The 15,591-nt window shown below is 35.7% G+C and overlaps 1 protein-coding gene across 29 annotated transcripts in view; it reads right to left on the bottom strand.

Annotated features, from left to right (window-relative positions):
- Positions 1-15,591, bottom strand: part of BAZ2B (bromodomain adjacent to zinc finger domain 2B) — a 138,602-nt gene that overhangs the window by 54,321 nt on the left and 68,690 nt on the right. For 26 of the 29 annotated variants that reach the window (XM_030487584.1, XM_032919961.1, XM_030487599.1 and 23 more), the window contains 3 exons: positions 12,714-12,869; positions 3,699-3,860; positions 1,880-2,073 (listed from right to left, as the gene is read on the bottom strand). In XM_030487584.1, coding sequence (XP_030343444.1) covers positions 1,880-2,073; positions 3,699-3,860; positions 12,714-12,867 — 510 coding nt within the window. In that variant the 5' untranslated portion in view covers positions 12,868-12,869. Of the gene's footprint in view, positions 1-1,879; positions 2,102-3,698; positions 3,861-12,713; positions 12,873-14,329; positions 14,334-15,591 lie in introns of those variants that run through there. The other 3 variants (XM_030487589.1, XM_030487588.1, XM_030487609.1) reach the window with 3 other exon arrangements.

Raw genomic sequence — 15,591 nt, 5'->3', positions numbered from 1 at the left:
TTCACATGAAGGACAACGATCTGAATGTATGAAGACACTTAAAAAATAACCAATCTAAATAACTGTGCCAGTCTATGGCATGTCTTACGTGTTTCATTGCTGATCTCCTTTACATCATTTTTAAGTATCTTCCTGTCTAATATTTGGCACAGATGCAGAATATTTCTTCATGAAGGTTGAGAGCATAAAATGAAATACAAGACCATGATCTGAAGCAGTGAAATTAACAAAGCCTCCTGGAATCACATCTCTAGGATTCTATTCTAGTTTTCCCCCTTCATGGGTCTCTATTTATCTCTGTATGTGGAAAAGGAAACATCCAAAACACTACAGTAATTCTAAAATCGGAAATACCCTGTTTATTCACAGTGCTGATGAAATACGTATTTCTAACATCAGCTTCTTAAGAGATGCATGAAACGGTCTGGAAAAAGAAGAGTATGTCAAATAGGCTTATTAAGTGATAGTGTTTATTTCCACTCATCAACACTTTAAAACTTTTGCTGTCCGTCTACCTTTACAAAATGTATTAGCTGATGTATCTTCAAAATCTATCTTTCCACACTGCAAATAAGAGCATAAGAAATTTACAATACCAAGAAAGCAGTCAGGAACACTCTTGTAAAAAAGGAGGCGGCAAATGCCAAGCAACATCTGACACATAAGTCTCATTCACAAAGAAATACTTCAAGTAAGAAGAAGGACAGCTAATTTTGACATGAAATTTAGGATAACTTGTAAGCAATCAAATGCTTCAAAACAAATCAGGTACTTAACTACACTGTGAAACACAACCACTTCCCAGGGAGCTTTTATGTCATAAACAAATAGAATCTTTTGACACAGGTAAAACCTATAGAAAAAAGTTGGATTAGCAGGATTCCACAAGCAGGGGTGGCAAATTAGTATCTTAGAGAAAAGGTAATAATGGGGAAAATTTAAACTCATGCATTTAGTGGATATGAAAGGATTAATCTTGATGGAGAAGTTTCTATCAAATCCAGCATAAAAGGTAAAGCAGCCTGGGGGAAGGGAAGGAAGTAAACTGCATAGAGAAGAAATAATTCAGACTAAACAAAATAATGTAAGACAGAAGGAGAAAAAGATGACCAAGGAAAAATCTCTCCATAAAGACATCTAGAACAGCAAAAAATACTTGAAATTCTAAAAGCTTGCTGACACAAAATAGTCAAGAGAAGGAAAAGTACAGACCAAAAGTAGGTACTGTTTTACTTCATCTGAAATAGATTTTTGATGAAATATATAAGACCAAGCACATAGAGTATTCAAAAAATATATTATTTAGAAAGAGATAGTAAAAGACTCTTAAAGAAACACACTCAAAAAAAAAAAAAATACTAAGCTGTATTAAAAGAGCAAATTTCACTTTGACTAGTTCCTTTATTGGCAACAATACAGTTATAAGAGTTGAAGTAAGAGTGAGTTCAATTAAAATATATTTTATATTTTAATTTGGTTCACTGAATTTAGCAAATTTGCTGGATAGTTATGCTAATTGAAAATGTCCATAGTTCAGAAAGCAATAATCTAGACTGAATAAGAGGATCAACAAGACCTTAATGACCCAATGGGATAGTCAAGAAATAAAAGTATTTTAGCCTAGATGGCTGCCAGTAGGGAAGTGACTCCCTTAGCTTCTATTTTGACAGTAATCAATTTCCCAGTATCCCACTTCCTGTTTTGACGAAGTAGTTTTGAGTAGCAAAGTTCTTCAGGAGTGCTTGGGTCAACATACATTGAAACATTTTGTACTGAAAGAGAACACTTAAAAATGATGCTGCTGTGTGCAAAGGCAGAACACTTACCATGCCAATTTTTTGCCCAAATCTTTTTTTTTTTTTTCTCCCTGTATATTTACCTTATCTTTGATTTTATCAGCCCTGGTGTCCAAAAGCTGAACTTTGCTTTGCTCCTGGTTGTATTTGCGGCCTCCCACTCCTGAGGTTATAGCTTTCACTTGTCCTGCAGATGTTACAATGCTAGTGGATAGTACAGATGTGCTGATACCAGATACTGCAGTGGTACTGTTCCCATTCAGTGATCCATTTATACCTTATGATGACAGATTCAGAAAGTGACACTTAAAAAAAAAAAAGCTGAAGTAGCAAATACTTTGAGATGTTGCAGTCACAGTTATCTAGATTCCATAAACACATTAGGAAGGTATTAGACTATTTACAAGTTACTTCCGACATATATTAAAAATTTGCCATCCAAGAGTCACTTTGATGTGCTCATGGAGTTATTTTAATCAAAGCATACAGAGCTCCCATGATTTAAGCGACAAACATTTAAGGCTGTAAAGAGAAATTAAAAATAAATAAATAAATAAAAGTCAAAGGAAAAAAAGATAAGAAAAAAATATCTCAAGTTGTCCATTTTTAAGTCCAAACTATCCTTGAGTTTAGCCCAGGGCCAAAAAATAAGATTTTGAAGGAAGAGGACACAAAAATATACATTCCAGTAAATATCTCACAGAATAATTTGTTTACAATTTTGAAGTATCAATAAGCTCCAAAGAAAACCACATGAAGCCCAAGATACGAATTTCACAACATGTACAATGAGGCTGGGGAGCGGGGGAAGTTGTGGGAATGCTATTTGAAATAACATCCACGTTCAAGCTTGCCTACTTATCTGTCATGACAACTGTTGTTTTCTAAGAAAATACCCCTAACCACAAAAACTTACTACCCTGCAATTCCAGGACTATTATCCGATTGATTCTGAAACACACATCAGGTCCTAAACCATACAAAAACTGTATTTAAAAAAAAAAAAAAAAATCATCATAGAATAAAGAACAGAATATCCCAAGTTGGAAGGGATCCACAAGGATCATCAAGCCCAACTCCTGACTTCACAGTGCACAGGACAACTTAGAAGTTGAACCACAGACCTAAGAGCACTGTCCAAACGGTTCTGGAACACAGAGAGACTTGGGGCCATGACCACTTCCCTGGCAAGCTTGCTCACCCTCTCAGTGAATATCATTCCTTCTAATACCCAACACGAACCCCTCCAATGCAGCTTTACGCCATCTCTTTCTGTCCTGTCACAGGACCCCAGAGAGAAGAGACTAGCACCTTCCCCTCCACCCCCTTCACCAGGAAACCAGACAGTAACAAGGTCACCCCTCAGCCTCCTCTAAGCTGAACAAACCTAGTATCAAACAAATGAATCTTACATCTTCAAAACGCATGCAATACCACCACATAAAATACAGTCTGAAATGCAGGAAAATTGTTCTAATGTAATTGCGCTGTTTTCACTGATGTCCTGCAGCTGTAGCCATCCCTCCCTCCATGCCTCCCAAAAACAACTACCTGATGCCTGCTTTTTATATGCAGACGAACAGCATTCACTAGAGAAGTACAATGCCTCCTAAATCAAACCACAAACTTTAAAAGAAAATTTTTCCCTACTACTCAGTCCCAGACAACTACAGAAGAAAAAAAAAAAAGGGGGGGTGGGGAGGGTGGTATTAGTAGAAAGAGCATTTTTATGACCTTTATTGAAAGCCCATAACTGTATGGCTCATGACTAGCTAACAGAATCTATCTTTATAGAACTGTTTAGGAATGGAAAGAATGATGACATGTAAAACTCAAATTCCACATCTTTCTGCCTGTGCAGAAGTTCAATGCGATTATTCCCTCTACAACTTTAGCCATTACCTTTTTCTGTACTGTTCCGACTATTTTTTCCTGTAGCTCTTGAGTGGAATGAAGCAGAATCATGATTCTGTGCAGGAGGTGCAAACAGTGGTGGAATTCCCAAGAGTGGTGGGAAAAAAGTTGCCCCGGGACGAGAGTGCGTGTCTGCTGTTCGCCACCATTCTGTACCGCAAAGGAAATAAAAACAAACACCAGTTGTTCTAATAATATATTTAAATATTTCTGTAAGCATGTTGCTGTGCAGAATCTAGAGCAGATTTACTAAATCTGGGAGTAAGAAGAAAACACAACACTCAAGAACTTCTTAAGTGACATGAATTTCCCGCAATTCATGTCTTAAGCCATTAAAGCCATTCTGGTACAGATTTCAATGCAGTTTTACTTTAACTATATTCTGAAAATAAATACTTCATAGAAAGCTATGTGACAGTGATCACCCAAAAATAAAGCTGCTTGTCTTTAAATGGGATCAATATTCACAGGTCACTCTTGAACATTATTACCTCATCAGTGTTTCTGCATCAGAGCTATGAAAAAGAACAACAGGTTGAAGTCACCTCTGCAATCCCAGTCTTGGAATATTCCAAGGCCTCCACCACAAATACACATCTGGAACAGTTCCCCAAGAAATTACGTATTTAATATCAGATTTTCTAGCTACAATACAGTAACTCTATACCAACTCTAAGAGGTTTCTACCCTGGACTGGAAAAAAAGCAGTCTATATTTTTCTGTAACATCCCTATTAAAATGGTTGTTTCACAACAAGAAACAATGCTACTCTGTGCTGCTTGTTGCATAAATTCAAGTGGTTTAGCAAGAAATAAAGATTTCTTATTTAAAAAACAATCTAATATTCTTTTTGGGTTTGTTGCTATTTTAAACTTCCATTTTAAATGGTAATTTATTTCCTTTTTCCAGGAAAATGAACTCAAATGAGTCGATGCCGTCCTTACAACTTTCAACTTTTAACGTTCTTGATTATAGCAGAAGCTACTTAGAATATTTATGCAACCCTTATGCAATCCTTTTCTGCAAATTCTTGAAACTCTGCAAGACCCAATTGGTTTGGGGTTTTTGTTTTGTTTTGTTTTTAATAAGGCACTGCTGAGCCTAAGCAGCCATGTAAGAGGCAAATACCCAACGCACTGCTCTTGTCATAGGTTTCTGTGCTTAAACAAGAGCCCAGAAACAGTGTGGATATTTGCACAGAGGAATTCCCTAGAAGTGTCTGGGTTGCCTTTTATATCTGTTGCAACAACAGCTACATCATTTTGTAACATATTTATTAGTCAACAACTGAAAAAAACTCCATAAAGCATAATTAAAGAAGAACCTTTCAAATCCCTCTGATGGGAAAGAAACTTTAGAAAGAAAATCTTACGTAAAAGTTATATATGTGAGAAGTAAAAATGTATGTCTTTGAAAAAAGATGCAGTAATATTTTCTCAGGAAAGAAAAATCTCTTCCAAACTTCTATCAAAACTAACTCTCCCCACCACCAACCAAACCAGAAATGATCTCACATTACAAGAAGCAGAAAAATCAGAAACATGACATATAAATGCCCTTGTGACAAGGGTCAGAAACATAAAACCTAAATCTAACAAGCAAGTGCACATAAAATAATTCAACTCACGCAAGAGATGGTTATCTCTTGGCCAGGTCTTATACTGGCCATACAAATCTGTGAAGGTGTTAAAAGGGTAGCAATGGTAAGTGGTTTGGTACAGTCAACTCATACAAAGAAGCTATTAAGACGCAGTGCTTTTTTATGCTTAAAATACCATATTTGTGCATACGCTTTCCAGTCTTATAGTGAAAACTTCATTATGCAACACCAAACACTAGAAATACACCGGAAGGTGAAATCTACAGAAGTAATAGGAGGGACTATGTGGTAAGCAAGTCTTTTCTGACTTCTGTGATTGACTGCTTTTCTTCTGCTTGAAAGTTATTTCTTTGGGGCTTAAGTGCAATTATGATTTATTTTTTAATTTTTGAACCCTGAAATACAGATTGTGGCATACATTCAGGACAAAATCAGGTTTGCATAATATCCCTGTGAACAGCTGGGAGCAAAATCTGTGGTTTGGCTCACTGGGATGCTTCATTTCTTAAAAAAAAAAATAATCTAGTTTTGTACATTTCACGGATGATAACTGTGCTGTACGTATAGAACTTCTGCCACTTTACACACATAAATTACCAGTATAATTAAAGGAATTAAACCATATAGCTGAGCAGGATTTAGCCTAATGCATTTTTAGACATTTTTTCCATCTTGCTATGAAATACATTAAGTAGTTAAGGAAAGTAAGAAATTACTACCTAGGTAATTGAGACTCTCAATTAATACATAAATGAAATTCGAACAATGCTAATAAATTTTAACCTGCCAGTGTCAAGAGACACTGAAACTGTAGCAAGAACATACAACGCAGTGCTTTTAAAATGTTATGAATTAAAGATTCTAATTGCTAAAAAGACACAACATATGAGTAGAACACCAGCGATGAAAAAAGAAGACTGGACACGCCAGAACAACAGTTCCAAAACTTTCAGCATGGTATGATGAGCAGCCTGTAACTGATCTACAGAAACTTCACATTATCTTAAATTTGGAACTTGAGCATGTATTGCTATATAGAGTACTTTTGCATGCATTCTGAGTGGTCCCACAGATTTCCAGAATTGTTGCCTTGAAATATACTAGCCAAGAAATGTAAAAACAATGGTCACTGAACAATATATAAAACAGTACGTATGCAGACAAATTACAACCACATTAAGAACGAAGGGCTTAAGCAAGATTATAACAACTACATAGCAGCCAGACTGCCTAAGATAACTTCTGAGCTACTTATTAGATTATCATGATCTATAGAAAATACCGCCCTTCAATGAGACAGAAGGACCAAATTAAGATTATTAATTTCCCCCCCCAACCCTACACTTATTTAACCAGGTACATGAAAATAAAAAGCCGCCTTTACAGACGTGAGTGACTCGATTTTAGTTGAAACTTTAAAGAGCACCAAAGAAGGTCAGAAAATTGTCTAAGGTCAGGTGCAGAGTTCTTCCATTCCTTCTTCAGCAAAAATAGATTTTTTTCAATGCAGAAAAGTTTCTCTTGCAAAATGGAATAAAGTCAATGGAAGCTATGATAAACAATTACCACTCCTTACAGCAAAGCTTAAAACAAGTACCTGTTAACTCTGCTGTGCATCTAACACGTGTTAGATGGCTGTTACATCTGAATCAATCTTTTCATACAATTAAAATTACTGAATGAGAGCATTACAAATGAATCGGTATTCACTGCTTTTTAAAGAATTTTACCCCTCCTTATGTCACCTCTACCCGCTTTTCTTTCAGATGCTTTTGCTTTTTGCAGGTGTATCTGCTTTTACTCCTCTGGCATTAATAACTAATGACTATCAATAACTACTTATTAGTAGTAATAATAATAAGCCAAAGCTGTCTTATTTTTATCAAACAAAATTTTTAAAATACCTCGAGATCTCTTTGCAATATTTGGTGTGGGATTTTACTAGTATCTAATCTGACATTCCTAAACTCTACTGGTGGTGGAATCCCACAGTCCTAAATTATACCAGCAGGGTACTGGGGCGATACGATGGACATGCAGGGCCTGACCAGCCCAGAAAAGGAGAGGTCTCTTCAAGAGACTCTCACTTCTTGGCAGGTATACCTCTTCTTCAAACTACAGAAAAATCTAATTAAGAAGCATTTTGACTTAACTGCATACTTTGGAGAATGTATTACAGTATTTAATTTACTTTATAAAGCTTTGTTCTCAGATGTAATATTTACAGAGTACGGAAAACACTAGCTAACTGACGTCTTACAGTGGAAGTCAGATGCATCATTTTGTATTCATCTCTCCTGTGCAATCTATTATTATTTTAAAGGGTGGGAGACTACTGACTTTACAAGATGCCACCAAAAAACCTGACTTCTCAGTATTGCTTTCAGTTTTAGTGTTCTGACTCTCTTCTTTGTGCATTTCTTTGAACTGGAACAGGTTGTCCCAAGACAGCATGCAGTCCTAGTCTTGGAGATTTCCAAGACCAGACCAGGTGAGGCCCTGGGTGACATGGTCTGATCCTGTAGATAGATTCTGCTCTTCAGACTAGAGGCCTCCTGAAGTCCCCTCCAAGCTGCGTTTTCCTATGATCCCACAAACTTATAAGTGCTTTTCCATGTAAACTCAAGACAACATCCAAATGACCAAGCATTCCCTGTTTTCCAAGCAACTCATTTTACCAACAAAGGCCTCTGCACAACGCACTTTTGGGGGACTTTGTACAGAGAAACCATTACTTGACCGTGTCTGTTAATTCCTTTCCTCCTACTAGATTTTTTGAATTATATTATTGTGTTACTATATACAGTGAATAATTTTGGAATGATCTCCTGACCGCAGTATCTCATCATGTTAATTGTTATGAACACAGGTGCATTCCCTGGCATTTTTCATTTATTAGCACCTAGAAGGCAACATAATGCCAATATTGCACAACAATAGAGAGAAATTCCTCTTACCGATTTCAGATTTCTGGGTTTTTTTTCTGCAGGTGATGTATACAAGCAAGTATACCTTCACACTTTCAGCCCAAGTTTAAAAACACTGTATTTCACTTTGCTGTAATTAGTTCAAATATCTTTAACTTCAGTAAATAAATTATCACATTCAAAGAAAAAAATAAAAACAAACCCCATTTATGTACCTTCTTCCACAAGTGATGTCCATATTGAACTAGTAATACTACATGTTAGTTACCATCTGCTACACAGTTCAATTAGGAAACATGACAACGATGCTGATGAGCAGCAATGCATTGTAATGTTTCATAATACTTTGAAGACAGGTCAAATTAAAATATTCCTTGAGCTTAAGTTATCAACTTTCTTCATCATGCAATGACAAAAAAAAGAGTAGGTGAATTTACACGATATTACACATCACCTTGGCCTTTAAAAGAAAACAGTTAAACTGTATGCTGCCTAAGCCACTATCTAATACGTCCAGAGAAGAGAAGCTACTAATTTTTAAATAAGCATTTAGAAACATGGAAGAAATAAAACAAAGGAAAAATGGAAACAAAGTCTTTTAACAATAAACTTACCTGTAATGACATTTTTTCTCTTTCTTATTTGTTAAAAACACCAACGGTCTGTCTAGCAATTAATTCTAGTATTTCCTATTTTAGTGTTTACTCTTCAAGTTACTAACTTACCATAGACACTCTCTGCCTAGCAAAATTTTATATTAAACCACACTCCTTAACATTATTGACTTACTTCAAATAGGTTAAATATTTTTTAGCACAGCTTTTGTAATTCTACTAACCACTAACACAAAATAAATGATTGAAAGCATTACTCCAAAGGGCAACATACAGTTCAACAATGCTGGTCTCTTAGTAACAAGGAATGATAACTGTGAATGCCTTTGTTAATATCAATGAACTTCACGGTGCTATATGAGGTTTTCAAAAGAGCTAAAAAGGAATAAATGCTTAAATAATGCCTTAAAATACAAAGCATCAATGCACCAACCAGCAGAAATACAAAAATAACATGGTATTTCTAACAATGCTAAGGACATTCCAACTTACACAGCAAATCTAGAGAACTGCTTAGGGTGACAGAAATTAATGTGTATTTTCCTCCTCTCTGTGTTGTTCTTTAATCATTACAGTGCTAGCAAAGTTTGCCTTCTACATTCCTCTCAACAACAGTAAGTCTTCCAAAGAACTTCTGTGCACGATTTCACAGCACTGGTGAATGCCCCCCAGTGTAAAATGTTATTACCATCACATTCTCCCTCAACATTTGCAACTGCTGTAAAATTCCATAAACTGTAAATCACCACTTTGTTTTTAAGTACCCATTTCAATTTTGCTTTTGTTAATTTAGTATTCAGAATCCTTAAAAATCAAGTCAATAAATATCTACAAGCCTCAGATGAAAATTCTGATAAAACCAAGGACTATAAAAAACACCACAAAAGACATTTGTTTATACAGTTTTACAATATAGGCACTAAATCTGATCTTTCGCAACATTTGTTTCAGAAGCCCGAATGCCATTTTTATAGAAAGCCTGAAACACAAAAAAATAGTTGGTGTGTAAAAAAAATCAGAAAATTAAGTGAAAATTCAGAGACTTTTCCAATTAAAACAATCCTTTGGCTTTGTGCATTTATGTCCACAATTTTTAAATCCCTGTGGGTCCATTCAAGGATAAATAGCAGACTACAAAAAACCTGAAGATTTTTGCTTTGATAGAAGCATCATCTGGTTTGGAAATTTTTTTATTTATTTTTAAATAAAAAGTTAATGAACTTTTTCTGTTTTTTTGAGGTTTAAAAATAAAGAACTCTTTGGGTCTGAAAATATCCAAACAGTAAGACTTGATTGTTCAACTTTGAACAGATTCACACTCTGGTATTACTACTCCTCATGAAGACAGAACACTGAATTATGGTATCAATTACTCATGTGAGAAAAGGCTGTTGATTTGTATTTTTCCAAAGTTGCTAACACTCTCATGAGGATGAACTGAAACCTCTTTCCAGAGCCAATTTTCTTTTACAATGCACCTTCTTATTTTCAGCAATGGGTGAATAAGAAGAAAGCAAGTAAAGTATCTCTTTACTTGACTGGAATGCTTTAATTATTCAGGAACTACTGCTGTATTAACCAATTATAGTAACAGTACGTGATATATTTCATGATGGTTTCACACAGGTGCTTTGTGTATTTGACCTGGCAATATGCCCAAATAATTTATTTGTAGTGTAATCTCCCTGGAAAGCACAAAGACTCCCAGTCCTAACTCATCATGCATCGTGGGGACCTAACAGGGTATGCAATCAAGTTTACTGTAGAGACTATTTAATGGACTATTGAGTACCGCAAAGAAAATAAATAGATGAATTAGAATAAAAAGAACTTCTCTAATCTCATGCATGCATTAAGATGCCTTGTTCATTCTTAAACAATTATTTTATTAGATACTAGAAAAATGAATTTTTAAATGTGAAGATAATTTAATTGACAGACATCGGGGGTTGGGGTTTTTTTCCTTTTTAACATCACAGAAGTGAATAACATCTCAGTTTAGGAACAGGCTACAGTACTGGTCTATCTTGACTACGTAATATCTTGTAAATTCAAGAAAGTTTTGACTCAGTGAAGTTGCTCTTCCAGTCATAGGTCATTCATGGGAAAACAAGTCTTTGGCTGGTTGACAGTGTAACACTTCTGTCAAGTTTCTCTAGGACAGTGTATACCTTTTCAGAGTGGATGCAACAGTAACCATAGTGTACTGTGTCCAGGTAGAGAAATGGATATACTCATAAATAAAACTGATGGGAGAGTACTGACAGTAAACTACATTCCAGCTTGTTTTTAGGAATCTGAAGTGTCCTTGAGAAAATATATACATTCTTAAAGATCAGATGCAGCCAGGCAAAGAATGTGACCATTAAAAAATCAAGAAGGAAAAAAACAATGAATACTGGGAATTACTATGATTCTCTAACTATTAACTATCAGATATAAATGAGGCTTTTTAAGTAAAAGTTGAGAATAAAATTTTGAAAACTACTGAAGAAACGGAGTACTTGGATTTTGTAATGAAGAAACTGACAGTTTAGCATCTTTATTACAGTTTTCATCTGCTTTAGTCTTACTGTATTACAACAGACCAAATATATACCCTATATATATATAGACAATGTTACAGGAGACACAAAGTTACATGCTGCAATATCTACAAAGCAAAGGCAGCAAGGACAGGTACATGAGTCACATAAATCCTCAGTTTGGGGCTGTACATCTATAGTCACGTGTAAATGAACTACTGCATTCTGGGAACCACCATAGAGAACCATTTCGAGCGGCAGGAGCTAATGAAGACAGACACAGAAGTCTTTTGGAGTTGAATTTGTAGCAAAGTAAACATTTTTATTGAAAAATAAAACACATTGTTATTTGCTCTGGATCAGTTTTAGTTCAGAACTTTTCTGGCTGATTTAAAAGTAATTAAAATAAATAGTTGAGAAATAATTCTAGGTATGCAGATGTTCTGAATTCTCTTTTTCTTTCCAAAGCAGCAGCAAATGAAAAAATGCAGGCTGTAGTCAGGCACTCAGAATCCACTGGTTCTATAGCACCAGGGCAGAATAGCTTTTCAGTTTGGAGAATGCACACTTGCTCACTCTACTGCAAGAACCAAGTTTGATCTGGACGTAGTGGACTACCATGAATTTAAGACTAAAAACTTCCTATTTACTGTTTATCTTATAAGAATCAGTAGCACTCAGACTAAAAAAAAGAATGCCTATTATCTGTTCTCCAAAGTGAAGAAAGAAACAGCAGGGAAGACTTATTTATTATTTTCTTCTTCTGCTGATGAAATATGCAACTGAGCAATTGAAATATGAGTTTCATTCACAAAAATTAGATTCTTGCATGGAGAAAACTTCCATATAAGTTTCTGATTCAAGGCAAGTCAAGACTTATCTAAGTCAAGACTTATCTAAGACTATGACATTTTGAAATTCACCCTTTCAATCTCAAGTTCCATTAGAAGAAGCTGTTCTCCAGATATAAAAACACAACAGGGGGTGGGTTTGACTGTTGAGAACATGACATACATTCAAGAAGTTGATTACTAGATCTTAATCTGAAAGTGGCAAAAATTTTGATAGAGCAATCCTTAATTTCATCCTTGCTTCTGAGGATTACATTTGAAATAGGCAATTTCAAATTAATTTCATTCCTTCAGTAAACAAGTACTATGTAAAATGTATTCACAATATGAATGACGCTTAGAAAATAAGAAGGAAAAGAAAAACCAAAACCCAACATTTTTCTTCAATGCATCTGTGCAACCTTATTATATTTGACTTGTAATAATAATCAGAGTATTGACAAACACTAAAAACCACACTGCAATATATAATTGAGTCATTTTTACCGCATGTGTTGATTGTGGAACTTAGTGACGCAGCTCCAGTGGAAAGGCCACCTTTCGATACAGCTGAAGCTACAGATGGTGTAGAAGATGCTGGAGTCGAAGCAGCTGCAGTAGAGGAAACTGATGATGACGTTAACCGCTCTCCAGACTCCATATCTGTAAGAGAGAAGATAAATGTCTTCTATGGTAGGAAATGAAATTCATAAGGAGACTACAGGAGTACCTGTGCTGACCATGTCTCAGGATCTGCACTCGATTCTGGAGTAGTTCCCATGAGACATTCACATGAGGGGTGCATCACATGAACAGCACTTGGCCATCAGGGGAATCCAGCACAGCTGCAGCAGTAAGGGAAACAGGTAGTGCTATAGGTAGTGCTATCAAGAGCTACATCATATTTCAGCTTAAACACCAACAGCCACACCTGGGATCATCACACCCACTGCTCAAGAACTCCATTTCAGCTCAGGCTGGCACCTTCAGCCCTTGCTCTAATCAGGACATCCTGGGCTGTGCCCACACCTCCTGGCTAAGCTCCCAGGCCTGCATCAGCTACTATTTTCTGCTACTCCCGATCAGACCAGCGGGCAGACCCCAGGCCTGACAGATTCCTTTATTTTTTCTGGATCCTTTGACCAGCACAGTATTCAGATCCAGAGAGACTGTGCCAGGGTCAGGAAAAGCACTGCCTGCATCATCCCTGACTGCCACCTTGACCCTCCTTGCAAAGCAGTCCTGCTCTTGCTGCTGCCTGACAGACCCCAGCTTTAGAGAACCTGTAATGCATGCAGCCTATATCTACTCTCTTAATTTAGGAAAAGAACAAGCAATTATGGTGAGATAGTAAAAATATAAGAACTCCTGTAATTTGCTAGCTTTTTTCCTGGTAAGCTTTTCATACGAAACAAAGCATCGAAAGTTAACAGACTTACTTCACTGACCAAGCATCTGTATTACAAAAAAAAACCCCCACATAATAAAGTTGTTACTAAAAATAATGCTACTTGTTGAGAAGTAGCTTCTCAAATCCTTTAAAATTCCAGCTAAGCAAATGATGTCTAAGCACAGTGGTAGCAAAGACAAAAGACTACCTGGCTCAATCTGCCAGGACCACAGTTGGCCTGAGTCAAGATCAGAGTGTAAGGCAGGGAAGAAATCTACAAAAGAAATGAGAGTAGGAATGTTTAACTCCTAACAGGGAAACTCCTGAGAAACTGGTTCCTGTCCTGGAGTCTCCCCTCAGCTACAGAAGCAAGACTCTTTCTCAGACCTATCACTGGAAATGTGAGGAGGCCAAATGATATGCAGAAGTCAACTGCTGTAAAATTTCACTCCCAGACTCTGTAAAACAGAATGCCAACTACACAGAGACACACTTTCACAAACTTTAATCAATGTAGAAAACTGATGTGTTAAACTGCACTTTTGATCCAAGTTATGTTAACTTGACTTCCCAAATACTCATTTGGAAAGCCAGCGTAAGAGCTGTTATCTACTTCTCCAGAAAGATGCAGCACCCTTGCTTCCTCTCAGCCACTAAAAATGAATCTTAGAAAGCCAGAGGAAGTAAAAAGCAAAACTCACAGAGAAACACACAAAATATCTGGAAGATACACTGTGCTTCTTTTAACTAAATTATTAATTCCTTATCACGAATAGTTATTCATATGTGGCAATTTCTATGTACCAGCTAAAGTCTCCAGACTCTTCCCTCTATCAAAACAAAAGATACTACTTTCCCAAAGTGAATATTCTCCTACAAGGGAACTATGGCATATAATATAGAACTGCCTACCCTTTACACAAACTGCAATCAACCACTCTGCAGAAAACAGTACTGAAAGACTTCATTGCTTTTGTTTTTTACAGCTCAGTTTATCACATATAATTTTCACGTAGAAAAAAACTAATTTTTTTTTCTGCAAATACAGAAAAATCAACTACTTACACAGATATGGTACAAAAGGGTACACACTACTACACTGAATAAGAAGGCTATGAACTTTTTCTTCAGAACAATACTATAAATTACAAAAACTGTTTCCTACAGAGAATTTATCATGGCAAAATATTATTAAGCATTTTAAATTTTTAATTCAGGACTCCTAAATGCATACTTTTCTCCAATTAAACATTTTCTTTCCACGGTTAAAGAATACCTCATTGATTTTCAGTGATCTTTGACTATAATTCAGCTGAACTGCTATTCAGTGGGAGGAGGCCACCGAAAAACACCATGCATACTGTAGACCTTAGATGTTATATTAAGTCGATTCAATTTTGTAACTATTCTTCTGGATAAAAATTAATAGAAATCCATTTCATAAGGGATTATGATTTAAGTCTATTTACAGATTTCAGTCTGAGTATTTGCAAACGTATGCATTATTTCACACTACAAAAAAACCCCAAAAAAAACTATCTTTAGTATACAGAGATCAACCAATACACAAATTAATATAAGGAAGTACACTTCTTTTAGACATTATGAATGACTTAATGTAGGTGAGGCCAACAGGCAGTTCTTGTATAAAAATGTATTTTTTTGTTGTATGTTGGTATTCGTTGTTGTAAGTATGTCCATAGTGAATTTATGGCAGATATGGATGGCATAAGAGAAATTACAAACACATCCTAATGGTATTATTACAGTAACCACTTTTAAAAGGCAATGTATTTCTAAGCTTTAATGCACTGCATTCAAAACTCAGGATTGAAATTTTGTATTTTACTTATGTTCCTGACAAAACATCCACAACTCTCCAATTTACTAAAAAAAAAAAAAAAAAAAAAGAGTAAGCATTAAAATAAGACTTTAGCATATATAAATAAGCATATTTAAAAAACACCTATAAGCAATCCACACTGCTGTCATGAA

This window comes from Strigops habroptila, chromosome 5, assembly GCF_004027225.2.
Source record: "Strigops habroptila isolate Jane chromosome 5, bStrHab1.2.pri, whole genome shotgun sequence".
In the NCBI taxonomy this organism is placed as follows: Eukaryota; Metazoa; Chordata; class Aves; order Psittaciformes; family Psittacidae; genus Strigops; species Strigops habroptila.
The sequence above is the reverse complement of the archived record's forward strand: the minus strand, read 5'-3'. Positions and strand labels throughout refer to the sequence as shown.